At 39.3% G+C, this 27,968-nt stretch overlaps 1 protein-coding gene across 3 annotated transcripts; it reads left to right on the plus strand.

The window, feature by feature from the left end:
- LOC124283117 (C-type mannose receptor 2-like) lies at positions 1 to 27,957 on the plus strand. 3 transcript variants are annotated; one of them, XM_046719142.1, is made up of 3 exons: positions 1 to 475; positions 8,048 to 8,215; positions 16,208 to 16,543. In XM_046719142.1, the coding sequence occupies exons 1-3, from the start codon at positions 61 to 63 to the stop codon at positions 16,450 to 16,452; spliced, it is 828 nt and encodes a 275-aa protein (XP_046575098.1). In that variant the 5' UTR covers positions 1 to 60; the 3' UTR covers positions 16,453 to 16,543. The 3 variants fall into 3 exon arrangements, with proteins under 3 accessions (XP_046575098.1, XP_046575099.1, XP_046575100.1); XM_046719143.1 differs by lacking the exon at positions 16,208 to 16,543 and adding an exon at positions 27,644 to 27,957 and having other exon boundaries at positions 5 to 475; XM_046719144.1 differs by lacking the exon at positions 1 to 475 and adding an exon at positions 7,308 to 7,615.
- The last annotated feature ends 11 nt before the right edge of the window (positions 27,958 to 27,968 follow it).

A 27,968-nucleotide genomic window follows, 5' to 3' on the forward strand; every position in this document is an offset into this window, starting at 1 on the left:
CATCTATACCGAAGCTAGTAAGTCCAGACATTTACATCACAACTACATAGAGTAGTCACGATGGACAGAGCTAAGCTTCACGCTATAGCTGCAGTGTTATACCTGATGATGATAGTGAAGCTTCATGCCATAGAGGATAAAGAAAACGACACAAATACCTGTATTCTGAAGTTAAAGGAGAACGCAAAACGCGTTCGGTCGGAAGTGATAAAAGAGTTGACGGAGGGAATAAAAGAGGAATTTAAGAATCAGTTCAAGGAACATGAGCTTCTGAAGAAGGAGATTGCTGTGGAGAGGGCACGTCAGCGGGTGATAGAGGAGAAGGTGGATGTGTCTTATGAGAGAGTTCAGAGACTCGAGGCTGCTCTCTCACAATGCGCCCCCATCACAGTTCCAAACACAACCCCCATCACAGTCCCAAACACAACCACTTCCACTTCTACGACGACGACAACAACGACTACAGCAGAACCAAGTAAAGTATACATTGTTATTCAATATTCAATGGAAATGCTCAAAACATGGTTGTGTATAAGAAGTATAAATAGTCAACATACGCCGAAAGGACTTTGTGCACACACACATTGTAAATCTCTCTATTATATAGGATAAGAATACCACAGTCTGTTTTGTTTTGTATCAGTACATTTTAATGACTTCAATATTCAACCGAAATGCACCACTGCGACTGCCAATGGCCTGGTGAAATGAAAGTGTAGCTCTCATTTATGCAGGTTCATTGTGTGATTTTTATTACAAATTCAGTGAACATGTCTGTGTATACATTTCAGTCATTTACTTTTGTAATGACCCTGTAGGTTCACTATCTATTGTCTGCAGCTGTTTAATCTCTTCTGATGTGAATGTGAAGGAAAATGAGTTTTCGAACCCTCCATTCACGCTGTCATTTTGTAGATTCGTGTGCTGCTGGCTTTGTGAAATTTGAAGACCACTGTTACATACTGAGCTGGGTGAAGTCAAATGGGATTCTGCAAGAACTAGATGTCGTATTCTTGGTGCCGACCTCGTTTCTATCAATACGGAAGCTGAGAATAGCTTTCTGATGGAGAAAAATAAAGGAATGTAAGTACAGACGTCATATTCGATGTGGTTGTTGTGTTATCATCTGTTATTACAGATATCAAGAGCATGTTCTTCATTTTGTTTCTCGGTCACATACAACTTCAACAGACCCCATAACCCCCACCCACCGACCCCCACCTCACCTTTGTGGTGGTATTTTGACAAAGAGGAAAACAATCAATAAGTAAGGTTCCTTTCGATTAAACAGACTGATACTTATAGGAAATGCACATTAGGTTCATTTGTCAACAGGTGTCAGAGTTCGGTGAGATGAAATCTGTCTGTTGTGGTGCCAAGATCTGTTAATCCAGTACAGGGTTCGAATCTCCCAATACCGATTGTTATCGTTAGTTATTATGGGTTAGTACAAGACAACCACTGGCTATGAATCGTCAGTGATTGATGGAACCTGTTGCTGTTGAATAAAACGTTACTCACATATCATTGATACCCAAATTCCAGAGGTTACAATTGTGAAACTTTAAGGCAGTCCCATGTGAACATGAAAGAAACATGACACACGTAGGTTGGTCCCAAATCGCATAAATTATTGCACGTTGGCAATTATACTTGACTGTGTATAAATATATAATTTCGTGCACTCTTGTTCATGGTCTATAAGAATTATGGATCATAATGTAAGGATTTTAAAAAGGGTTTCAGGGAACATCTTTCCAGTAATGATTTTCAATTAAGCAGGTCTGTTATACCAGATCAACCAAAATATCACAAGAGAAGTTGTAAGTAAGCTTGTGACGAAAAGCCTATAATCAGGGAGGAATGATACATACATTAAAGCTGGAATCCATCATTTTTTTAACATAGCATTGACTAGTTCAGGAGACTGATCTGTGTCATGGCAGAGAATTGTCGTTTTGTTTCATATGCTACAAATCCACCGGAACAAACTTAATTATACAAAATTCCCCTGATAAGGAAGGGTGATCGGATCCGAAAGCGGATCAAATGGGGATTGTCTCGAGAATAGAGGTGGATACACGAGATTTTAATAAGTTTGACTGTACTTGAGAAATGGCCAATCATCTCAGAAAATCATCAGACGTTCAACGACTAATGCAAATCTCAGGCAGATTCCCTCGCTATGCAGTTTGACTATTATTAGCACTAAATGTAGGAAATATCAACAGGTGTGACACACTTTTGTTGATTAATATAGCCTAACTTACCGTTCATTTATATTTACCACTAATGCTGCCCAAACGGTGTTGTCGACTACAAGCAGCTGTCTCAGGTTGTTTATGGGACTTAGTTCCAATGATAGTTGCAAACTAACTGTCTTCATACAGCATTTCTGTAACACGGTCGAACACGCAAGCACATAGTCTGCTTACACGTGCCTCCAAAACTCAGGTAAAGCACCTACAATCTCTCCAAAATAAAGCTGCCCATCGCTTTACCCGTTCTAAGCCGTCCTGTGACGTACAGTTCATTCTGGATTCCTTTCACTAGTTACGGATCCATGAAAGAATTGATTTCAAGGTACTCACTCTCGCTTACCAGTGTGTTAACTTCACGACTTCCTCATACCTGTGTGATCTTCTCACACCATACACTCCTGCTCGTGCCCTCAGATCCAGTAACCAACACCTGCTGGATCCTCCATCATTCAACCTCAAGATATTTGGTGCCCACTCCTTTGCTTCAGTTGCAACCGCACAATGGAACTCACTTCCACATAAACTACGTACAGCTCCATCCCTTCAAGTGTTCAAGCGTAACATCAAAACACACCTTTTCAGTCGGTACAAACAGTAACTCTCTCCAAGCTCATATTTACGACAATCTTCTACAATACTGATTCATGTGACTTTCGATGTGTTTGTTTTTAAACATTTGTGCGCGCTTTGAGCATGCCCCTTTGTTGTATGGAGTATTGCGCAATATAAGTACCTTTATTATTATCATATGTATACATATTAGAAATAGGTTAATGAAATATATTTAGAAAAAATCGGAGCTGTAAACATTGTCAAGCATAATTACTTTTCCTGATGTTTATTTTATAAATAACAAAAAGTAATAATCTTATTTAAAATGCTAATAATTTTAGTACCAACATTCAGTAAATAATGCTTGTTATTGTTTTAATCCAGATAATAAACGGAACAAATAGCCATATCATGAACAAAGAACCGAAAATATCTGCAAAAATGTACTTTGGGCGGCCGTCTTGGATTTTCTGTCACCACCAAAGGGCGCGATATATCCGATATTAATTATATACAGTACTGTTGCGATTAATTCTGAATACATTCCTTAATTTGACCAGTCAGCATGATATATTAAGCATAGATTAACATCACAATAGATCTTGGCTGAGTTGGCGGTCATCTGTCGCTGCTGAGCTGGATCATATCCAGAAATGTTCGACTTGGTTCGAAGTATACCTGTGCCAGGTTTAGTGCTTTTAACCCAAGGTGAGAGAGTTTAACAAAAGCATGCCTTTACTGACGACTGTGATGTGTAATTTCAGACTACCCGCCTGACGAGAAGAGCGCCGCACATTTCTGGATGGGAATGTTGTACGAAGACGGAAAATACATGTGGGCTGACGGTACCGAGGTGGGATTTACTGACTGGCGTTTGGCCCTTTGAGCCTAACTGTATGCATTCTTTGAAATGTAAAGCATTCATTTCAACGTTCGAGTCAGCTTACAAGTGGGAGGACGCGACATCGACTTATGACTTCCACTACATATGTGAGAAAGATGCAGCATAGATGCTGGATTCCTCTTTCTAAGGGTTGTTTGGTACTTAGAGGCTAAAGCAAAATAAATTCTTTCGTTTGTCATATTGTGGTTAGTTGCATTTGAATAGAAACAGAAAGATCTTACTACCTAATTTGATGTCAATACCAATTTGTTTCCTTTCAATGGATTTGGTAAACACTGAATGACCACATACTCGCGTACAGATGATGCCTATTCTTCTACATAGAATATCCAGTATTGTAAAATTATTGTCCTCCTGAGAGGGTACGTCAGACCAAAGTTTCTAAGTCAATTTATATCTACCAAGCTTTTGTAAAAATTCAGCTGTGATCCATGCAGGTAGCAAAACAACTGTAAGTCACCATGGCCCCTCGTATGGTGATTTTCCTTCACTTGCTGGCAATCTATAGCCTGCTTTTATGTTGTGTATTGCCAAAATAGTGCCATCATCTCAATTTAACATGCTAGTTTTAAATTCGAACTGTGATATTCTAGTTTTTTTACTGTCCTTTGCCGACAGGTTTTATAATATACATGTATATTATTTATAAATATCAAATTTGTTATCATCACGGTATGACTGAAATATTGCAGATGTGACGATAAATATTAGCTCACTTACTCACTCAAATAAAATATATATCTGAGTCGGGTAACCAACGGTGTCAATTTACATCACTATTGACTTGATATCGTCGTCTTGTTTAACAAAATCGAAATTTCACACAGTTTTACTAGCGCTTTGAGATCATTTACACTTCCATGAACACACCCAATAGTTCAGTGAAGAAAAAAGCTAAACAGGGACAACATTTGCATAAAAGCGTTTAGTTTTCTACAGATTCAACAGCTTTAAATGTTCCAATATGCATGGATTTAACTTGGGAGTCTATTTGCCAGTACACTCTTTCTCAGTTCTGAAACCCGTGAAGATCCGGGGTAGAATAGGTCTTCAGCAACCCATGGTTGCCACAAAGGCGACTATGCTTGTCGTAAGTGGCGACTGACGGGATCGGGTGGTCAGGCTCGCTGACTTGGTTGACACATGTCATCGGTTCCCAATTGCGCAGATCGATGCTCATGCAGTTGATCACTGGATTGTCTGGTCCAGACTCGATTATCTACAGACCGTCACCATATAGCTGGAATATTGCTGAGTGCGGCGTAAAACTAAACTCACTCACTCACTCACTCAATTCTAAAGGTCGCATTTGACAATAGCAAAAGCCGAAAACAAAGTTACCATAAATTCATTAACTAAAATATTATTTTAGAGCCTAGTAATGTACGGTACGGTGAATGCGATACTCCATTAGGGTGCTTATTATTAAAGAGACATGTTAAATGATTATATCTTCCGCTCCCTGACCGCGGTGGAAACCATTCTGGTGATTGAAAACCTAATGACAGTCCTGAGTGTTAAAGAAGAGTGCCAGCCGAAATCCACAAAGATGACATATCATTTCGACCAAAACTATATCCCTTGTAATCCGTGGAAGATAATCAACCCAATCTTTCCCAATGTGTTCATCTTTTTTAGAATGAACATAAATACAGTACTGAGTTACTAATAAGCCCGAAGTCATTTTTCAACATGACAACACCCGAACTCACACGGCAAGACTGACAATAGCCTTTTCAAGAACAACAACATACAGATACTACCATTATATCTATTATAATAATATATCTATTTTCTGCTTCCTGACCTTGGTAGAGACTAATCTGGTGACAAAAACCTAATGACAGTCATGAATGTTAAAGAAGAGTGCCAGTCGACATACTCAAGGTGACATCAGTATAGCACCTTTAAAAATAGTGATAGGGATAGTGATAACAAATCTGTCTAAATAGCGATTGCCCGGACACTTTCAGTTTAGTTCCCTGTACATCAAGCGTTTGTTATTTTTCCACATGAACGCGTGAACCTCTATACATTCAAAAGGTAGCAGAGGAACAATGTTTCTGTCATTCCATTTCAAACAATCACACTATGAAGTCATACCAGCTTTAAGGAGGCACCAGTCAAGCCCCATATTGTAAGTGATAAGAAGCTTGACATCTGCTATCATCTAGTTTAACTAATTTAGAACTTCCTGTCATTTGATGTGTCACTCACTCAAAAATCGGTTACAATCAAAGTGGCATCTATAGCGAAGCTTTTAGTAAGTCCAGATATTTACATCACAACTACATAGAGTAGTCACGATGGACAGAGCTAAGCTTCACGCTATAGCTGCAATGTTATACCTGATGATGATAGTGAAGCTTCATGCCATAGAGGATAAAGAAAACGACACAGATACGTGTATTCTGAAGTTAAAAGAGAACGCAAAACGCGTTCGGTCGGAAGTGATAAAGAGTTGTATATTATACCGACCGGAATGTTTTATATTTGCAGTTTGCTAAAACCATTCTTGGTTATTATACTTCCAATGAATAGTATGTGGAGTACAGAACGATTCTGTATTGACCATGACTTATTCAATTTACCGAGGGAAGGGCAAGAAGCGAGTCTCTATATTGCTACAATGTATGAAGCTAATTTTTCTTGAGACTCTTGATAACCCAATCATTAAGAACTGCGTACGAAGTATATATACCTTTTAATTTTGCAAAATGTATGATCAACGAATATTTCAACTCTTTCATTATAAGTGGATCGTGGGAAACAGTAAACTCGTGGTATTTTGCGATGCAAACGTCTTTATGAAGAGACGTTTCTGTCCTGGCAAGGGCGCAGCCATAAAGCAATATACACATTTATTTACTTTAGAGAAGGACTAACAGAAACAACATAACATAGGTGATTGGCCATGATAGGTATTCAGACCCGTTTCTTATCTTCCGATCAGTTTTGTCAGCTGATGTAGTGTAAAAGTAGTTATATACATATATACACTTTTGGATATATAGCGAGTTTAATATTTGCCTTAGGAATATGTATTTCGTTTCAAGCTAGCATACATTGCTCAAGTAGTGACTAACAGTTATTAGAAAAGCACCATTGAAAATCCGAAAAACGTTGCTGGAATCATTGTCAGCACAGTTCCATGTGCGCTCTTTGTAAGCGTCGCTGTTTGTCTATTTTACACATCAACGGGTGTATCTCTGTACATTCAAAAGGTAGCAGAGGACGATTGCCTGTGGCATTACATTTCAAACAACCACGATAATTCATATCAGCACTAAATCGTTATTAATCAAACACTGTATATTGCCCTGGATAATAAGGCGACGTTAAATTAGTCAACATAATTTACTAATTCCTGTCATTAGACATGCTCTCTCTCCCCCTCCCCTACTCCCCATAACAACTCACAATCAAAATGACATTTGGACCCGAAATCCTGAGTCAGATATTAAAATCACAACTACATAGAGTAGTCACGATGGACAGAGCTAAGCTTCAAGCTGTAGCTGCAGTTTTATACCTGATGATGACAGCGAAGCTTCATGCCGTAGAGCATAAAGAAAACGGCACAGATACGTGTATCCTGAAGTTAAAAGAGAACGCAAAACGCATTCGGTCGGAAGTGATAAATGAGTTGAAGGAAGAGATAAAAGAGGAATTTAAGAATCAGTTCAAGGAACATGAGCTTCTGAAGAAGGAGATTGCTGTGGAGAGGGCACGTCAGCGGGTGATAGAGGAGAAGGTGGATGTGTCTTATGAGAGAGTTCAGAGACTCGAGGCTGCTCTCTCACAATGCGCCCCATCACAGTTCCAAACACAACCCCCATCACAGTCCCAAACACAACCACTTCCACTTCGACGACAACAACGACTACAGCAGAACCAAGTAAAGTATACATTGTTTTTCAATATTCAACCGAAATGCTCAAAACATGGTTGTGTATAAGTAGTAGTCAACATTCGCCGAAAGGACTTTTGTGCACACACACATTGTAAATTGGATATCTCTCTATTATATAGGATAAGAATAGCACAGTCTGTTTTGTTTTGTATCAGTACATTTTGAATGACTTCAACTTTTAATTGAAATGCACCACTGCGACTGCCAATGGTCTGATGAAATGAAAGTGTAGCTCTGTGTATGGTCATTTATTGTTCATTGTTTTATTACAAATTCAGTGAACATGTCTGTGTATACATTTCAGTCATTAACTTTGTAATGACCCTGTAGCCTCTCTATCTATTGTCTGCAGCTGTGTTAATCTCTTCTGAATGAAAATGAGTTTTCAAACCTTCCATTCACGTTGTCATTTTGTAGATTCGTGTGCTGCTGGCTTTGTGAAATTTGAAGACCACTGTTACATACTGGAGCTGGATAAAGTCAAATGGGATTCTGCAAGAACTAGATGTCGTATTCTTGGTGCCGACCTCGTCTCTATTAATACGGAAGCTGAGAACGACTTTCTGATGAAGAAAATAAAGGAATGTAAGTACAGACGTCATATCCAATGCTGTTGTTTTATCATGTGTTCCTACAGATTTCAAGAGCATGTTCTTCTCTTTGTTTCTCTGTCACAGACAACTACAACAGACCCTTTGACAAAGAGAACAATCAATACCTAAGTTCGAAACTTTAGTTATCCTTTCGATTAAACAGACACACTCCATATTGTGATACTTAAAGGTGCACATTTGAGATGAAACCTGTCTGGTGTGGTGCCAGGATCTGTTAATACAGGGTTCGAATCTCCCAATACAGGGTTCGAATCTCCCAATACAGGGTTCGAATCTCCCAATACAGGGTTCGAATCTCCCAATAGAGGTTCGAATCTCCCAATACCGATTGTGATCTTTAGTTATAATGGTTAACGTGTGAAGGGATGGTCCAGAATCACATAATTTATTACATGATGGCATGTACATTTGACTGTATTTGACATTTGATAAATCTATTATATATATCTGTGAACTCTTGTGTATGGTCTATTATCTATGGCGCATAATGTAAGGATTTAATAATGCAGGGTTTCAGAGAACATATTTTCGGTAATGATTTGCAAGTAAACAATTCTGTTATATCAGATCTACCAAAATATCACAAGAGAAGTTGTAAGTAAGCTGTCTATAATAAGGGATGTATAATACATATATTAAAGCTGGATCTATCTATTTTAACATAACATTGACTAGCTCAGGAGACTGATCTGGTGCCATCGCAGAGAATTGTCGTTTTGTTTCATATGCTACAAATCCACCGGAACAAAATTCCTGATACAAAATCGGGTGATAAGGAAGCGTGATCGGATTCGAAATCCTTAGTTGCATAGTGGACATGATCTGACATGAAAATCCACGGCATTGATACAACAAGTGATACTGCATTTCGAATTGCACACATCAGGCACAGCAGTTCTAGTTCATGAAGAGGAGAGAAGCAGTGGAACAAGCTGCGAGGCTAGTGTTGAATGACCTATTGAAACTCAAAGGGTTTTCTTTCATTTGTTTCTATTTCCTAATACTGAGCACAAAGCTGGTCTTGTCGAAGGAACAGTGTAGATGATGCGATTACACCACGGAGTGTACTACTTATAAGAGCAGCACAGATTGCAGCTGTCCATCCACTTCTTTCGAGCCGGGATCCCATTTGTTTGAGTCAAACTAGAAACCCCACAGTCATATGTTAAAGGGCAAGTGTACACGAAAACTAACCTTTTTGTCTTGCACTTTTTCCTTATAAAAAAGTGTTTATCAAGTAGTTTTATATCCAAACCTGTACATATTTCAGAAGTAACTAATTTATTTTTTGCGTTATATCAATTCATATTTTCAACATTTACTGAGAGTTCTATGTCCACAATAAACACACCATGGCTTATGTCCCTTGGAAATGACGTCATTGGTGCCCGAACGATAAACAAAAGACGTCGTTAGACCTTATTAGACCCATTTCACGTGGTGCAGGTATAGACGTGGTTCTTGTGTCTCGATGCGCAGGCTACTGTTTTAATCCACCTGTTGCCTAGCCGTCAGCTGGCTATGTGGTCAGTTGTACACTGTAATGACGTTGCTGTTCTGAAAACGTATACATTGTACTTAATGTGTTACCACGTAACCAAATTGTATAACATTCAACCTGAGTCGGTCGCCTTTTCAACAGTATCATTTTTCACAAACATTAAAACGTGCACTACATCTAGCTTGCCATCTGTGAATGTGCCGGCATTCAACGTTTGTTACTAAAATTCCTACTTAATCGTACAATATGTCCCTCCTCTTCCACCTTCACTTTGATATCGATACCATATCCAAATACATCACGAAGATAAATGCAATTTGCAGTTTTGAACTCTGTTTGAAATTCGTTTTTCTATGATAGATCTATCATCCGCTCATTGTAGATCAAATATACTGAAAATTACATGCATCGTAAATCTCGCCAGTTTTGACACATTACTAAATCACCATTAACTGCGTTTTGCGTAATTTATTGTATGTCTTAATTCAAATGTCAAATTTTACTGGGAGAATTGAATTTAAAAGAAAAAGACGTATCATTGTGATCAGCGGTAGTTTTGTTGTATGATCAAATCACCAATGCTCGTTCTGAAACATTGTCGATGAACCGAGAATCGCTGAGAATGTTTTGGAAAATACGCAAAAACCAAAGCCATATTACAGAGTGTTTATAAAATCACGTCACATGTATGTTGGTTATGTTTCGCCCATAAAATCAATAAAATTGTATAGTTCAACACCATCTTCCTGACACGAATCCCTGAATTCCTCATATAGTTCAAAATAAACTGGCAAGTGGACTTTGTCACCAGTTCGAAGTGTTTCATTGAAATCGAACGAAATATATCTGATACAGCGCTGGGAAAGGACCACATGTTTGAAATGTAAACAAAGCCAATAAGATTTTACACTGTGTATCCGTACGCCTACTTGTTGCATAGACCAGGGGCCCGTTTCACAAAGCCCTCTTACTGGTACGACCTCCTAAATTTAGGAGGCTTTTGTGAAACGCGGGCCTGCTTATTAGTTTTAGAACATGTATGGGAAAGGTATCGTAACAAGCGATAGTTAAATAAGATAGGTGTATTCTTGTGATTTTCTAGATTCATCACAACATATTACAGTTTCTGAAAGCGTGACGCCATGACTGACACAAACTCACGCACAACGATGACGGTACTTCTCTTAATTTCTGTCTGTTTCCCTTGGTCACAATGAAAACAAAAAGAAAATAACAACCAGCAGACTGACATAATTTTCGGACTACTTACATGTCACATTTATGCATATACGTTGCTTGAAACAACGGAAATGTCTTCGAAATCTCCGGCGTACTCGTGTCAGTGAACACGCCATTTTGAAAAAGTCGCTTCCCGATAGTGATGTCATACGGACGTCAACATTGTTATACACATTTGTTATTTTCACTGAGGTGAGGTTATGAATGAAAATACACACGATCAATCTGTCCTGCTGCTTATATTTTCTGTTGTTATGCTTCTTTCGAATTTTCACAAACTTTTGTCACGTGATTAATTTCAGTATAATTTATCTTTTGATTTGGGACTAGACAGGAGACCAGTTTAAAATCAAGTGGCACCAATTACGTCATAATCAAAGGGCGGTAACTCTGGCCTGTTTTAGCTCTGCAAACAAAGGCCTCACATTGGCGTAACATATCAGCACTTATTTTGAAGGTTATACTTACATTGTAAGAAAAATGAGTGTATATTTTCAAACATTGGTATTAACTAATTAAAACAGTTCACTTTGATTCACATAAGAATAAATGTGATTTATTCGTGTACACTTCCCCCTTTAAATAATATCTTAAAGATAGGACACAAGAACGTGATATAGAGGTTATCATTTATTTGTTGAGGTTGATAGGATGAACTGAGAACAATCACAATGCCAAGAATCGGTCCCATGTGGTTACAGAATTTCTCAATAAAAGGCGTAAACAAAGTGTCAAGAAATTAAATCTGATGCGTGAGCCACCTGTGCGTTCACAACTGCCAAGCAACGCCTTCCAGTGGACTGACTGACTGCCTATAAACACATTATTGGGGAGTCGGTGCCATTGTTCCTGCAAAGCAGCACCAGAATCCAGCAAATTCTGGGGTTGGTCCCTGAGACTGCACAGACGTCTACCAAGAGCATCCCACATGTGCTCGATTTTATTGAGATCAGGTGACCTTGAGGGCCAGTCAAGAACGTTGATTCATGCGTTCTGCAGACCTTGTAATTCCTGGTTAAAATGGATGTATGGGGTCTGGCATTGTCATGTTAAAAGTGCAGGCCTGGACCATAAGCTGCCATGAAGGGAATAAGTTCGGGGGCTAGCACCCGATCGCGGTAACCTGCAGCATTAAGGTTCCTACGGATAACCAGAAGTCCCACAGAAATCACCCCAGTCCATGACACTTCCGTCCCCAAATCTGTCAACTTTCTGTACATAACACTGAGCATAACGTTCACGGCGTCGCTCCCACATTTTCATCCTACCATCAGCAAAACCTTCATTTATCACTGAAGACAACTCTATTCCAGTCTCTTTGAGTCAATCGAAGGTGTCGTCGGGCACACAACAAACGCTGACGTCGATGTACTGGCGTCAAAATGGTTCCTCGATATGGTCGTCGAACACGAAGGTGAGCAGATCGAAGCCGGTTTCGGGTGGTTTGTGCCGACAATCGACCTCAAAACAGCTCATTTTCTGGTTCCAGTCGCCGTCAACAAAACGGTTACAGAGTTGAGGTAACACAGTTTGACGGTCCTCCGCCCGTGACGCCACACGTGAAAAACAAGTTTTAGCACTATTGTGGGGTGCACGATGTTTGCATTGACTTAAATGTGCTGTGATGAGTTTTCTTGAGTCGATATTTGGGGGTTAATATTATGATTCCCGAAAACTGTCTACTAAACAATTCATATAATCATTTACAAATATGAATTGTGACTTTATTTTGACTCAGTATATATAGCTTCAGAAACTATTTATTCCATTTACAACGTGTTCTTAATTTCGCACAAATAGATGACCTTCACAGAGCTGCAGGTGTTAATGTGAGTGGACAGATCATTCATAACGCTGTGTACATAAGGGGCTTGCATTCCCGACGTCTACGTGTTACCATTGATTGTCGTCCCGTCGTATTACTGCAAGACTTTGGTTCAAGAGCGTTATGCTCTCGGATGAATCAAATTTAACTTTGGACTGCCTTGACAGGCACAGCAGTGTGGCCGTGTGTTGTTAACGTTACACAGAACGATAGTAAAGGGGTTATTTCAACAATGGTGTAGGGTGGAATTGCTGTGAGTGGCAGGACACCTTTACATTCAGGGACACATCACTGTGGTGTCATTTGCTTGCCACGATGGACGTCTATTTGTGTTTCAGGATGACAATACAAGAGCACACGGTATATATATATATCGGATATCCTGTGACGACCACACTCAACAGCCACCGACCACACTCATCAAACTTGGCTCTGCCCTGCATGAAGAGTGAGATAAACTGAATCAAGCTGACGTTGGATTGACATTTGATTAGAATAATGTCTCGTTGAACCCGGGTCTTGTCTTGGGAATAGAGACTATTTATTGTACTAAATGCATGAAATATCAACAGTTGTGTAACACATTTGTTGAATAATTCCTTCTTTCATTTTGAATAATAATAGTATAATTCAGTATGCAATCAATCAAATCTGATAAAGAAATTGTCTTCACAAGGGAAACACTGGACATGTTTACAAATCTGTGACAGCACTTCTTATTCCATACTCTGATTACAAAGCTAGCATTAGAACCTACATCCGTGATCCGATGCAGAAGAAGTGGGACACCCAAGTAGGTATTACATATTACATGAAATAAAACCCTATATTGGTTACACCTACTTGGGTTGTCAGTTTTTCCATCATAAGGGATAAATATTTCAAAGTAAAAACTGTTAAGGATCTTTTTAATAATGTCAATTATCATTTTATTATCAAATTTTTAAAAGAAATAGAACTGATAGATGAATTTTGATTCATATGTTTTGTACATTAATGCATTTTAGTATTGGTGATTTAAATGAGAAACTGAATTTGTGAGTGGCTGTACCTTCGAAGGGGGTTGACGTAGCGTAAAAATATTGTCCTCCTGAGAGGGTACGTAAGTCCCAAAACATTTCAAGTAAATTTAAGTCTACCAGGTTTTTAATCGTAGTATTTTTGTCATTTTAATGTATGGCTAAATCTCAGCATAAACGCCAATGGCTGAAGGGATGGTGTAAATCCAGCTAGGGTCCATGCAGGTAGCAAAGGCACTGTAAGTCCCCATGGTCCCTAGTATGGTGATCTACCTTCAGTTGTTGGCGATTACTAGCCCATTTTTACATTGTATTGTCCAAAAATAGTTTTCTACTTTTAAAGATATAAGCTAGCTAGTTTTAATTCATTTTGTGATAATCTAGTTATTTTACTGTCCTTCGTTGACAGGGTTTTATATAATATATGTATGTATTTTGGATTTAGAACTAGTTTTAGTCACGATATGGCTGAGATATTGCCGATGTGACTTTTAGCCGTTCGATGAAGATCACACGCACTTGGGTCCATACTCTGCGAAATGCCTGATCGAGTCTAACCGTAGTTGTCGGCCTTGGTTGGAGGCCATTCAGTCTTCTTTGAATCTCGTCCCAAAGATGTTCTACTAGACTTAAATTGATACTGAGTGCAAGAGTTTTGTAGGGTTAGGATGCCATGCTATCTTAGGAAGTCCAATGTTGCTCTGACAGTGTGGGCACGACCGTTGTCTTGCTGGAAGATGTGATTTCTGTAACGTCGAAAATGTCGTGGGGTCTTATGACGTAATAAATATAACGAGCAGCTGTCATGTCATTTCCTCACCCTGGACCAAGATTCTGGAACACCACGGTATTAACTATCTGGTTCAGACCGATTGCACCCCACACTATGATGCTTGGACCACCCCACGAGCCTCTTTCAACAATACACTCATTGGAAAACATTTCACCACGCCCTCGCCATACTCTCACTCTGCCATCGACTTTCGAAGCACAATATCGGCTTTCATGAGATAACAGCACAGTTCTCCATTGTCGATAACGCCAATGGCGATGCTGAGTTGCCCATTGCAGTCGGTTTGGGCGGTGATGATCTGTGACAGTAGAGGTTTCTTCCGCGCAAACGTCCACGCACTGTATCGGCACTGACGGGTCTGCTGTGAGTCCAAATGGTCTGCCGTGCTGTTTTCGTCGCTTTGGGGAAGCGTTCCTGCAGATGGTTCGCACAGCCTGCCATTCTTGACGATGTGGTGTTACTGAAGGTCGCCCACCGCGTGGACGGTCTTGAATGCTCTTAGTGACATGATACCACTCCTGTTGTCCTAACATGAACATTGAAATGATTGGCTACCCTCTGTGCCGCCTGGACAGCCTGCAACCGTCCAACGACTTGGTTCCTTTGATTTCTCGTAAGACGTGGCATGGTGGTTGTGTCAAAACAAAAATGATTTCAGGTGAGTTTGGGACTCGCTTTCATTGGTAGGGTTGTCACGACATGCACGTGCATTTTCATTTTCACGAATGTCATACGGAACCTTTTACCATGTCTGCCTTTTTCGGTGCGTTTGGTCGCTATGCTTTTTCATCAGAAAGCACACTGATGTTGGTAATAACTGCCAATTTGGATTGAAAAACATGTTACGAAAACGGTACAATCATAATGAAAACACCACCTTGCAAGAACAAAATTTTGCATTTGGTTTTGAAAAGCGACGTTTCTTTTGTGGTTCAGTATAGTTGCAAACTAGTTGCAACTGGCTTCATACAGCATTTCTGCAAGACGGTCGAACAGGCAAACACATATAGATATATTTTTTTTAATATTAGAAAATATTTTGAAAACTTCGTAGCTGTAAAACAATATAAATTGTCCAGCATAATTTCATATGTATTACATCAATGTATTCCTGATGTTTGATTATTTTATAAATAACAAAACGTAATAATCTAAATTAAAATGTTTATAATTTTAGTACCAACATTCAGTATGAAATCCTTGTTGTTTTAACCGAAAACTGAATTAAATGGAACAAATAGCGACGTCGTGCACAAACAACCGAAAATATCTGCAAAAATGTACTTTGGGCGGCCGTCTTGGACTTTCTGTCTCCACCAAAGGGTGCTATATACTAGATTTGAATTATAGATTACTGTTGCGATTATTCCTGAAAACATTCCTTAATTCGAGCAGATAGCATGATATATGCACATATATTATCGTCTCAAAAGATTAAGGAAAATCTTGGATTTTCTGTACTACAAGGTGGCGCCGCTAATTTGGATCATGTCCAGAATTGTTCGGATTGGTCCGATGTATCTGTGCCAAGTTTCAACCCAAAGTAATCAATTGTAACAAAATCATTCTTTAATGTGTAATTTCAGACTACCCGCCTGAAGAGACGGAGAAGATCGGACATTTCTGGATAGGGATGCTGTATGAAGACGGAAAATACAAGTGGTCTGACGGCACTAAGGTGGGCTTCACTGACTGGCGTTCGACCAATGAACCTAACTGTATGCAAGACGTATGTTCAGCACTCATTTCGACGTTCGAGGCAGCGTACAAGTGGGAGGACGCGGTCTGGTCTTATGATTTCCACTACATATGTGAGAAGGATGCAATATAGATACAGGATTCCTCTTTCCAAGGACACGTGAAAATCTGGGTTAGAGTTGCTCTTTAGCAACCCATGCTCGTCGCAAGAGACGACTAACGGGATCGGGTGGCCACGGTCGCTGACTTTGTTGACACATGTCATAGTACCAAAATTGCGTAGATCGATGTTCATGATGTTAATCACTGGATTGTTTGGTCTAGGCTTGATTATTTACAGACCGTCATCATAAAGCTGGCACAATGCTGAGTGCGGTGTTAAACAACAGCCAAACCAAACCTTCTTTCCTGGTTGCGTTTTGTACTTTGAAGCTAAAGGAAAAAAACCTCTTTTGTATTTCGTATTGTGGTTATTTGTATTTGCATGAAATGTGAATAGATCCTCCTACTTGATTGGATGTCAATACCAATTTTAGGAACCACGTGATAGTTTCCTTTACATGGATTGGGTAAACACTGAATGTCCCACACACTCGTGTACAAATTACATCTGAATCCACATATAAGGCCCTTTCCTCTACATATAGGTTCAGGACTTAGGGCGTCAGTTTGCATCACTAATGATTTGATATCGTCACCTTGTTCAACACGGTCGGAGGTTCACACAGTTTTACAAGCGCTTTGAAACCGTTTACACTTCCATGTGACACATTCAAACAGACGTTCAAATACAAAAGTCAAATCTAAACGGGGTGTTACAACATTTGCATAAACGCATTTAGTTGAAGCTTCTAGGGTCAACTACTTTAAAAGTGTCAATGCTTTGATTGGAACACGGGTGTATATTCCACTGTTAACTCATTCGCAATAAAAAAAAAAAGTCGTATTTGACGATGGCAAAGGCCAAAAAACCCAAAGTTAACATAAATTGAATAACTAAAAGATTATTTCTGAGTTGGGTATTAGGTACTTAAAATACAACAAGAGTTGTCAAGTAATCTTTGTATAAAACCCACTGTTTTGCAACTCAAAGTAATGCTTCGAATCCGGAAATGTAGCGAAGTAAAGTACGTTACGGTGAATGCGATACTCTATTAGGGTGCTTATTAGAGACATATTAAAGATTATATCTTCCTCTCACTGACCGTGTAATCCGTGGAAGATAATCAACCCAATCTTTCCCAATGTGTTCATCTTTTTAGAATGAACATAAATACAGTACTGAGTTACTAATAAGCCCAAAGTCATTTTTCAACATGACAACACCCAAACTCACACGGCAAGACTGGCAATAGCCTTTTCAAGAACAACAACATCCAAATACTGCCATTATATCTCTTATAATAATATATCTATTTTCTGCTTCCTGACCTTGGTGGAGACTAATCTGGTGACAGAAAACCTAATGACAGTCATGAATGTTAAAGAAGAGTGCCATTCGCGATCCTCAAGGTGACATCAGTATAGTACCTTTAAAAATAGTGATAGGGATAGTGATAACAAATCTGTCTAAATAGCGATTTTCTGGACACTTTCATTTCAGTTCCCTGTACATCAAGCGCTTGTTATTTTCCACATGAACCCGTGAACCTCTATACATTCAAAAGGTAGCAGAGGAACAATGTTTCTTTCATTCCATTTCAAATAATCACAATATGAAGTCATACCAGCTTTAAGGAGGCACCAGTCAAGCCCTATATTGTAAATGATAATAAGCTTGACATCTGCTATCATCTAGTTTAACTAATTTAGAACTTCCTGTCAAAATCGGTTACAATCAAAGTGGCATCTATACCGAAGCTAGTAAGTCCAGACATTTACATCACAACTACATAGAGTAGTCACGATGGAGAGAGTTAAGCTTCACGCTATAGCTGCAATGTTATACCTGATGATGATAGTGAAGCTTCATGCCATAGAGGATAAAGAAAACGACACAAATACCTGTATTCTGAAGATAAAGGAGAACGCAAAGCGCGTTCGGTCGGAAGTGATAAAAGAGTTGACGGAGGGAATAAAAGATGAATTTAAGAATCAGTTCAAGGAACATGAGCTTCTGAAGAAGGAGATTGCTGTGGCGAGGGCACGTCAGCGGGTGATAGAAGAGAAGGTGGATGTGTCTTATGAGAGAGTCCAGAGACTCGAGGCTGCTCTCTCACAATGCGCCCCCATCACAGTTCCAAACACAACCCCCATCACAGTCCCAAACACAACCACTTCCACTTCTACGACGACGACAACAACGACTACAGCAGAACCAAGTAAAGTATACATTGTTATTCAATATTCAACCGAAATGCACCACTGCGACTGCCAATGGCCTGGTGAAATGAAAGTGTAGCTCTCATTTATGCAGGTTCATTGTGTGATTTTTATTACAAATTCAGTGAACATGTCTGTGTATACATTTCAGTCATTTACTTTTGTAATGACCCTGTAGGTTCACTATCTATTGTCTGCAGCTGTTTAATCTCTTCTGTTGAATGTGAAGGAAAATGAGTTTTCGAACCTCTCCATTCACGTTGTCATTTTGTAGATTCGTGTGCTGCTGGCTTTGTGAAATTTGAAGACCACTGTTACATACTGGAGCTGGGTGAAGTCAAATGGGATTCTGCAAGAACTAGATGTCGTATTCTTGGTGCTGACCTCGTTTCTATCAATACGGAAGCTGAGAATAGCTTTCTGATGGAGAAAGTAACGGAATGTAAGTACAGACGTCATATTCGATGTGGTTGTTGTGTTATCATCTTTTATTACAGATATCAAGAGCATGTTCTTCATTTTGTTTCTCGGTCACATACAACTACAACTGACCCCATAACCCCCACCACCACCGACCCACCACCCCACCCTTTGTGGTATTTTGACAAAGTGGAAAACAATCAATAAGTAAGGTTCCTTTCGATTAAACAGACTGATACTTAGAAGATGCACATTAGGTCCATTTGTCAACAGGTCTCAGAGTTCGGTGAGATGAAATCTGTCTGTTGTGGTTCCAGGATCTGTTAATCCAGTACAGGGTTCGAATCTCCCAATACCGATTGTAATCGTTAGTTATTATGGGTTAGTACAAGACAACCACTGGCTACGAATCGTCAGTGATTCATGGAACCTGTTGCTGTTGAATGAAACGTTACTCACATATCATTGATACTCAAATTCCAGAGGTTACAATTGTGAAACTTTAAGGCAGTCCCATGTGAACATGAAAGAAACATGACACACGTAGGTTGGTCCCAAATCGCATAAATTATTGCATGTTGGCAATTATACTTGACAGTGTATAAATATATAATTTTGTGCACTCTTGTGCATGGTCTATAAGAATTAAGGATCATAATGTAAGGATTTTAAAAAAGGGTTTCAGGGAACATCTTTTCAGTAATGATTTTCAATTAAGCAGGTCTGTTATACCAGATCAACCAAAATATCACAAGAGAAGTTGTAAGTAAGCTTGTGACGAAAAGCCTATAATCAGGGAGGAATGATACATACATTAAAGCTGGAATCCATCATTTGTTTAACATAGCATTGACTAGTTCAGGAGACTGATCTGTGTCATGGCAGAGAATTGTCGTTTTGTTTCATATGCTGCAAATCCACCGGAACAAACTTAATTATACAAAATTCCCCTGATAAGGAAGGGTGATCGGATCCGAAAGCGACAGTTGCATAGTTGACATGATCTGACATGAAAATCCATGGCATTGATATAAATAGTGGTACTGCATTTCGTATTGCACACAGTAGTCACAACAGTTCTAGTTCAAGAAAAGAAGAGAAGCAGTGGAACTTGGGTCGACAAGCTGTGAGGCTAGTGTTGAGTGAGCTTTAGAAAGTCAAAGGGTTTGTTCGCCAAGATGGACGTTTATTTGTGTTTCAGGATGGCAACCCAAATATACACGGAGCTACTATTGTTAATGAGTACCTCCAACAGGAGAACAATAACGCCCTACCGAAACTCTCAACAAAGTTGGCACTGCCATGAGATGGAATGAATCAAGCTGACACTGAATTGACATTTTATTAGGAGTATTCCTCGTCAAATGGGGGATTGTCTCGAGGATAGAGGCGGATACACCAGATTTTAATAAGTTTGACTGTACTTGAGAAATGGCCAATCAGCTCAGAAAATCATCTGACGTTCAACGAAACTAATGCAAATCTCAGGCAGATTCCCTCGCTATGCAGTTTGACTATTATTTGCACTAAATGTAGGGAATATCAACAGGTGTGACACACTTTTGTTGATTATTATAGCCTAACTTACCGTTCATTTATATTTACCACTAATGCTGCCCAAACGGTGTTGTCGACTACAAGCAGCTGTCTCAGGTTGTTTATGGGAGTTAGTTCCAATGATAGTTGCACACTTACTGTCTTCATACAGCATTTCTGTAACACGGTCGAACACGCAAGCACATAGTCTGCTTACACGTGCCTCCAAATCTCAGGTAAAGCGCCTACAATCTCTCCAAAATAAAGCTGCCCGTCGCGTTACCCGTTCTAAGCCGTCCTGTGACGTACAGTTCATTCTGGATTCCTTTCACTAGTTACGGATCCATGAAAGAATTGATTTCAAGGAACTCACTCTCGCTTACCAGTGTGTTAACTCCACGACTTCCTCATACCTGTGTGATCTTCTCACACCATACACTCCTGCTCGTGCCCTCAGATCCAGTAACCAACACCTGCTGGATCCTCCATCATTCAACCTCAAGATATTTGGTGCCCACTCCTTTGCTTCAGTTGCAACCGCACAATGGAACTCACTTCCACATAAACTACGTACAGCTCCATCCCTTCAAGTGTTCAAGCGTAACATCAAAACACACCTTTTCAGTCGGTACAAACAGTAACTCTCTCCAAGCTCATATTTACGACAATCTTCTACAATACTGATTCATGTGGTGTTTGTTTTTAAACTTGTTACTTTCGATGTGTTTGTTTTAAACATTTGTGCGCGCTTTGAGCATGCCCCTTTGTTGTATGGAGTATTGCGCAATATAAGTACCTTTATTATTATCATATGTATACATATTCAAGCATAATTACATTTCCTGATGTTTATTTTATAAATAGAAATAGGTTAATGAAATATATTTAGAAAAATAGCCACATCGGAACCGCTGTAAACATTGTCAAGCATTAATTACCTTAATTTCCTGATGTTTATTTTATAAATAACAAAAAGTAATAATCTTATTTAAAATGCTAATAATTTTAGTACCAACATTCAGTAAATAATGCTTGTTATTGTTTTAATCCAGATAATAAACGGAACAAATAGCCATATCATGAACAAAGAACCGAAAATATCTGCAAAAATGTACTTTGGGCGGCCGTCTTGGATTTTCTGTCACCACCAAAGGGCGCGATATATACAGTACTGTTGCGATTACTCCTGAATACATTCCTTAATTTGACCAGATAGCATGATATATTAAGCATAGATTAACATCACAATAGATCTTGGCTGAGTTGGCGGTCATCTGTCGCTGCTGAGCTGGATCATATCCAGAAATGTTCGACTTGGTTCGAAGTATACGTGTGCCAGGTTTAGTGCTTTAAACCCAAGGTGAGCGAGTTTAACAAAAGCATGCCTTTACTGGCGACTGTGATGTGTAATTTCAGACTACCCGCCTGACGAGGAGAGCGCCGCACATTTCTGGATGGGAATGTTGTACGAAGACGGAAAATACATGTGGGCTGACGGTACCGAGGTGGGCTTTACTGACTGGCGTTCGACCTTTGAGCCTAACTGTATGCATTCTTTGAAATGTAAAGCATTTATTTCAACGTTGTGGTCAGCTTACAAGTGGGAGGACGCGAGTTTGGCTTATGACTTCCACTACATATGTGAGAAAGATGCAGCATAGATGCTGGATTCCTCTTTCTAAGGGTTGTTTGGTACTTAGAGGCTAAAGCAAAATAACATCTTTCGTTTGTCATATTGTGGTTAGTTGCATTTGAATAGAACAGAAAGATCTTACTACCTAATTTGATGTCAATACCAAGTTTTCCTTTCAATGGATTTGGTAAACAATGAATGACCACATACTCGCGCACAGATGATGCCTATTCTTCTACATAGAATATCCAGTATTGTAAAATTATTGTCCTCCTGAGAGGGTACATCAGACCCAAAAGTTTCTAAGTCAATTTTTATCTACCAAGCTTTTGTAAATTCAGCTGTGATCCATGCAGGTAGCAAAACGACTGTAAGTCACCATGGCCCCTCGTATGGTGATTTTCCTTCACTTGCTGGCAATCTATAGCCTGCTTTTATGTTGTGTATTGCCCAAATAGTGCCATCATCTCAATTTAACATGCTAGATTTAAATTCGAACTGTGATATTCTAGTTTTTTACTGTCCTTTGCCGACAGGTTTTTATAATATACATGTGTATTATTTATAAATATCAAATTGGTTATCATCACGATATGTCTGAAATATTGTCGATGTGACGATAAATTTTAGCTCACTTACTCACTCAAATAAAATATATATCTGAGTCGGGTAACCAACGGTGTCAATTTACATCACTATTGACTTGATATCGTCGTATTGTTTAACAAAATCGAAATTTCACACAGTTTTACTAGCGCTTTGAGATCATTTACACTTCCATGAACACACCCAATAGTTCAGTGAAGAAAAAAACTAAACAGGGACAAGATTTGCATAAAAGCTTTTAGTTAAAGTTCTACAGATTCAACAGCTTTAAATGTTCCAATATGCAGGGATTTAACTTGGGAGTCTATTTGCCAGTACACTCTTTCTCAGTTCTGAAACCCGTGAAGATCCGGGGTAGAATAGGTCTTCAGCAACCCATGGTTGCCACAAAGGCGACTATGCTTGTCGAAAGTGGCGACTAACGGGATCGGGTGGTCAGGCTCGCTGACTTGGTTGACACATGTCATCGGTTCCCAATTGCGCAGATCGATGCTCATGCAGTTGATCACTGGATTGTCTGGTCCAGACTCGATTATCTACAGACCGTCACCATATAGCTGGAATATTGCTGAGTGCGGCGTAAAACTAAGCTCACTCACTCACTCACTCAATTCTAAAAGGTTGCATTTGACAATAGCAAAAGCCGAAAAACAAAGTTACCATCAATTCATTAACTAAAATATTATTTCAGAGACTAGTAATGTATGTATGACATATCATTTCGACCAAAACTATATCCGTGTAATCCGTGGAAGATAATCAACCCAATCTTTCCCAATGTGTTCATCTTTTTAGAATGAACATAAATAAAGTACTGAGTTACTAATAAGCCCGAAGTCATTTTTGAACATGACAACACCCGAACTCACACGGCAAGACTGACAATAGCCTTTCAAGAACAACAACATCCAAATACTACCATTATATCTATTATAATAATATATCTATTTACTGCTTCCTGACCTTGGTGGAGACTAATCTGGTGACAGAAAACCTAATGACAGTCATGAATGTTAAAGAAGAGCGCCATTCGCGATCCTCAAGGTGACATCAGTATAGTACCTTTAAAAGTAGTGATAGGGATAGTGATAACAAATCTGTCTAAATAGCGATTTTCTGGACACTTTCATTTTAGTTCCCTGTACATCAAGCGTTTGTTATTTTCCACATGAACGCGTGAACCTCTACACATTCAAAAGGTAGCAGAGGAACAATGTTTCTGTCATTCCATTTCAAATAATCACACTATGAAGTCATACCAGCCGTAAAAAGGCACCAGTCAAGCCCTATATTGTAAGTGATAATAAGCTTGACATCTGCTATCATCTAGTTTAACTAATTTAAAACTTCCTGTCATTTGATGTGTCACTCGCTCAAAATCGGTTACAATCAAAGTGGCATCTATACCGAAGCTAGTAAGTGCAGACATTTACATCACAACTACATAGAGTAGTCATGATGGAGAGAGCTAAGCTTCACGTTGTAGCTGCAGTTTTATACCTGATGATGACAGTGAAACTTCATGCCATAGAGGATAAAGAAAATGACACAGATACCTGTATTCTGAAGTTAAAAGAGAACGCAAAACACGTTCGGTCGGAAGTGATAAAAGAGTTGACGGAGGGAATAAAATAGGAATTTAAGAATCAGTTCAAGGAACATGAGCTTCTGAAGAAGGAGATTGCTGTGGAGAGGGCACGTCAGCGGGTTATAGATGAGAAGGTGGATGTGTCTTATGAGAGAGTTCAGAGACTCGAGGCTGCTCACTCACAATGCGCCCCCATCACAGTTCCAAACACAACCCCCATCACAGTCCCAAACACAACCACTTCCACTTCTACGGGGACGACAACAACGACTACAGCAGAACCAAGTAAAGTATACATTGTTATTCAATATTCAACCGAAATGCTCAAAACATGGTTGTGTATAAGTAGTATAAATAGTCAACATACGCCGAAAGGAATTTTGTGCACACACACATTGTAAATCTCTCTTTTATATAGGATAAGAATTTCACAGTCTGTTTTGTTTTGTATCAGTACATTTTTAATGACTTCAACTTTTAATTGAAATGCACCACTGCGACTGCCAATGGCCTGGTGAAATGAAAGTGTAGCTCTCATTTATGCAGGTTCATTGTGTGATTTTATTACAAATTCAGTGAACATGTCTGTGTATACATTTCAGTCATTAACTTTTGTAATGACCCTGTAGGTTCACTATCTATTGTCTGCAGCTGTGTTAATCTCTTCTGATGTGAATGTGAAGGAAAAAGAGTTTTCGAACCTCTCCATTCACGTTGTCATTTTGTAGATTCGTGTGCTGCTGGCTTTGTGAAATTTGAAGACCACTGTTACATACTGAAGCTGGGTGGAGTCAAATGGGATTCTGCAAGAACTAGATGTCGTATTCTTGGTGCCGACCTCGTTTCTATCAATACGGGAGCTGAGAATAGCTTTCTGATGGAGGAAAAAAAGGAATGTAAGTACAGTCGTCATATTCGATGTGGTTGTTGTGTTATCATCTGTTATTACAGATATCAAGAGCATGTTCTTCATTTTGTTTCTCGGTCACATACAACTACAACAGACCCCATAAACCCCCCACCCCCACCCCCACCCTTTGTTGTATTTTGACAAAGAGGAGAGCAATCAATAAGTAAGGTTCCTTTCGATTAAACAGACTGATACTTAGAAGATGCACATTAGGTCCATTTGTCAACAGGTCTCAGAGTTCGGTGAGATGAAATCTGTGTGTTGTGGTTCCAGGATCTGTTAATCCAGTACAGGGTTCGAATCTCCCAATACCGATTGTTATCGTTAGTTATGGGTTAGTACAAAACCACTGGCTACGAATCGTCAGTGATTCATGGAACCTGTTGCTGTTGAATGAAACGTTACTCACATATCATTGATACTCAAATTCCAGAGGTTACAATTGTGAAACTTTAAGGCAGTCCCATGTGAACATGACAAAAACATGACACACGTAGGTTGGTCCCAAATCACATCAATTATTGCATGTTGGCAATTATACTTGACAGTGTATAAATATATAATTTTGTGCACTCTTGTGCATGGTCTATAAAAATTAAGGGTCATAATGTAAGGATTTTAAAAATGCAGGGTTTCAGGCGAACATCTTTTCAGTAATGATTTTCAATTAAGCAGGTCTGTTATACCAGATCAACCAAAATATCACAAGAGAAGTTGTAAGTAAGCTTGTGAGAAAATGCCTATAATCAGGGAGGAATGATACATACATTAAAGCTGGAATCTATCTATTTTTAACGCAGCATTGACTAGTTCAGGAGACTGACCTGTGTCATGGCAGATTTTAATAAGTTTGACTGTACTTGAGAAATGACCAATCAGCTCAGAAAATCATCTGACGTTCAACGTACAATGCAAATCTCAGGCAGATTCCCTCGCTATGCAGTTTGACTATTTATAGCACTAAATGTAGGACATATCAACAGGCGTGACACACTTTCGTTGATTGTTATAGCCTAACTTACCGTTCATTTATAATTACCACTAATGCTGTCCAAACGGTGTTGTCGACTACAAGCAGCTGTCTCAGGTTGTTTATGGGAGTTAGTTCCAATAATAGTTGCACACTAACTGTCTTCATACAGCATCTCTGTAACACGGTCGAACACGCAAGCACATAGTCTGCTTACACGTGCCTCTAAAACTCAGGTAAAGGGCCTACAATCTCTCCAAAATAAAGCTGCCCGTCGCGTTACCCGTTCTAAGCCGTCCTGTGACGTACAGTTCATTCAGGATTCCTTTCACTAGTTACGGATCCATGAAAGAATTGATTTCAAGGTACTCACTCTCGCTTACCAGTGTGTTAACTCCACGGCTTCCTCATACCTGTGTGATCTTCTCACACCATACACTCCTGCTCGTGCCCTCAGATCCAGTAACCAACACCTGCTGGATCCTCCATCATTCAACCTCAAGATATTTGGTGCCCACTCCTTTGCTTCAGTTGCAACCGCACAATGGAACTCACTTCCACATAAACTACGTACAGCTCCATCCCTTCAAGTGTTCAAGCGTAACATCAAAACACACCTTTTCAGTCGGTACAAACAGTAACTCTCTCCAAGCTCATATTTACGACAATTTTCTACAATACTGATTCATGTGACTTTCGATGTGTTTGTTTTTAAACATTTGTGCGCGCTTTGAGCATGCCCCTTTGTTGAACACGCAAGCACATATGTATATATATATTAGAAATAGGTTTTGAAATATATTAGAAAACATCGTAGCGGTCAACATTGTCAAGCATAATTACTTTTCCTGATGTTTAATTACTTTATAAATAACAAACAGTAATAATCTTATTCAAAATGCTAATAATGTTAGTACCAACATTCAATAAATAATGCTTGTTATTGTTTTAATCCAGAGCGGAAATAAATGGAACAAATAGCCATATCATGAACAAAGAACCGAAAATATCTGCAAAAATGTACTTTGGGCGGCCGTCTTAGACTTTCCGTCTCCACCAAAGGGTGTTATATACTAGATTAGAATTATAGATTACTGTTGCGATTACTCCTGAATGCATTCCTTAATTTGACCAGATAGCATGATATATTAAGTATATATTAACATCACAAGAGATCTTGGCTGAGTTGGCGGTCATCTGTCGCTCGTGAGCTGGATCATATCAAGAAATGTTCGACTTGGTTCGATGTATACGTGTGCCAAGTTTAGTATTTTTGACCCAAGGTGAGAGAGTTTAACAAAAGCATGCCTTTACTGACGACTATGATGTGTAATTTCAGACTACCCGCCTGACGAGGAGAGCGCCGCACATTTCTGAACGGGGATGCTGTATGAAGACGGAAGATACATGTGGGCTGATGGTACCGAGGTGGGCTTCACTGACTGGAGTTCGGACTTTGAGCCTAACTGTATGCATTCTTTGAAATGTAAAGCATTCATTACAACGTTCCAGTCAGCATACAAGTGGGAGGACGCGTCACTGCTTTATCGCTTCCACTACATATGTGAGAAAGATGCAGCATAGATGCAGGATTCCTCTTTCCCAGGGTTGTTTGGTACTTTGAAGCCAAAGCCAAATAACATCTTTCGTTTTTCATATTGTGG

This window comes from Haliotis rubra, unplaced genomic scaffold (genome assembly GCF_003918875.1).
Source record: "Haliotis rubra isolate DU_JTF1 unplaced genomic scaffold, ASM391887v1 Scf31, whole genome shotgun sequence".
In the NCBI taxonomy this organism is placed as follows: Eukaryota; Metazoa; Mollusca; class Gastropoda; order Lepetellida; family Haliotidae; genus Haliotis; species Haliotis rubra.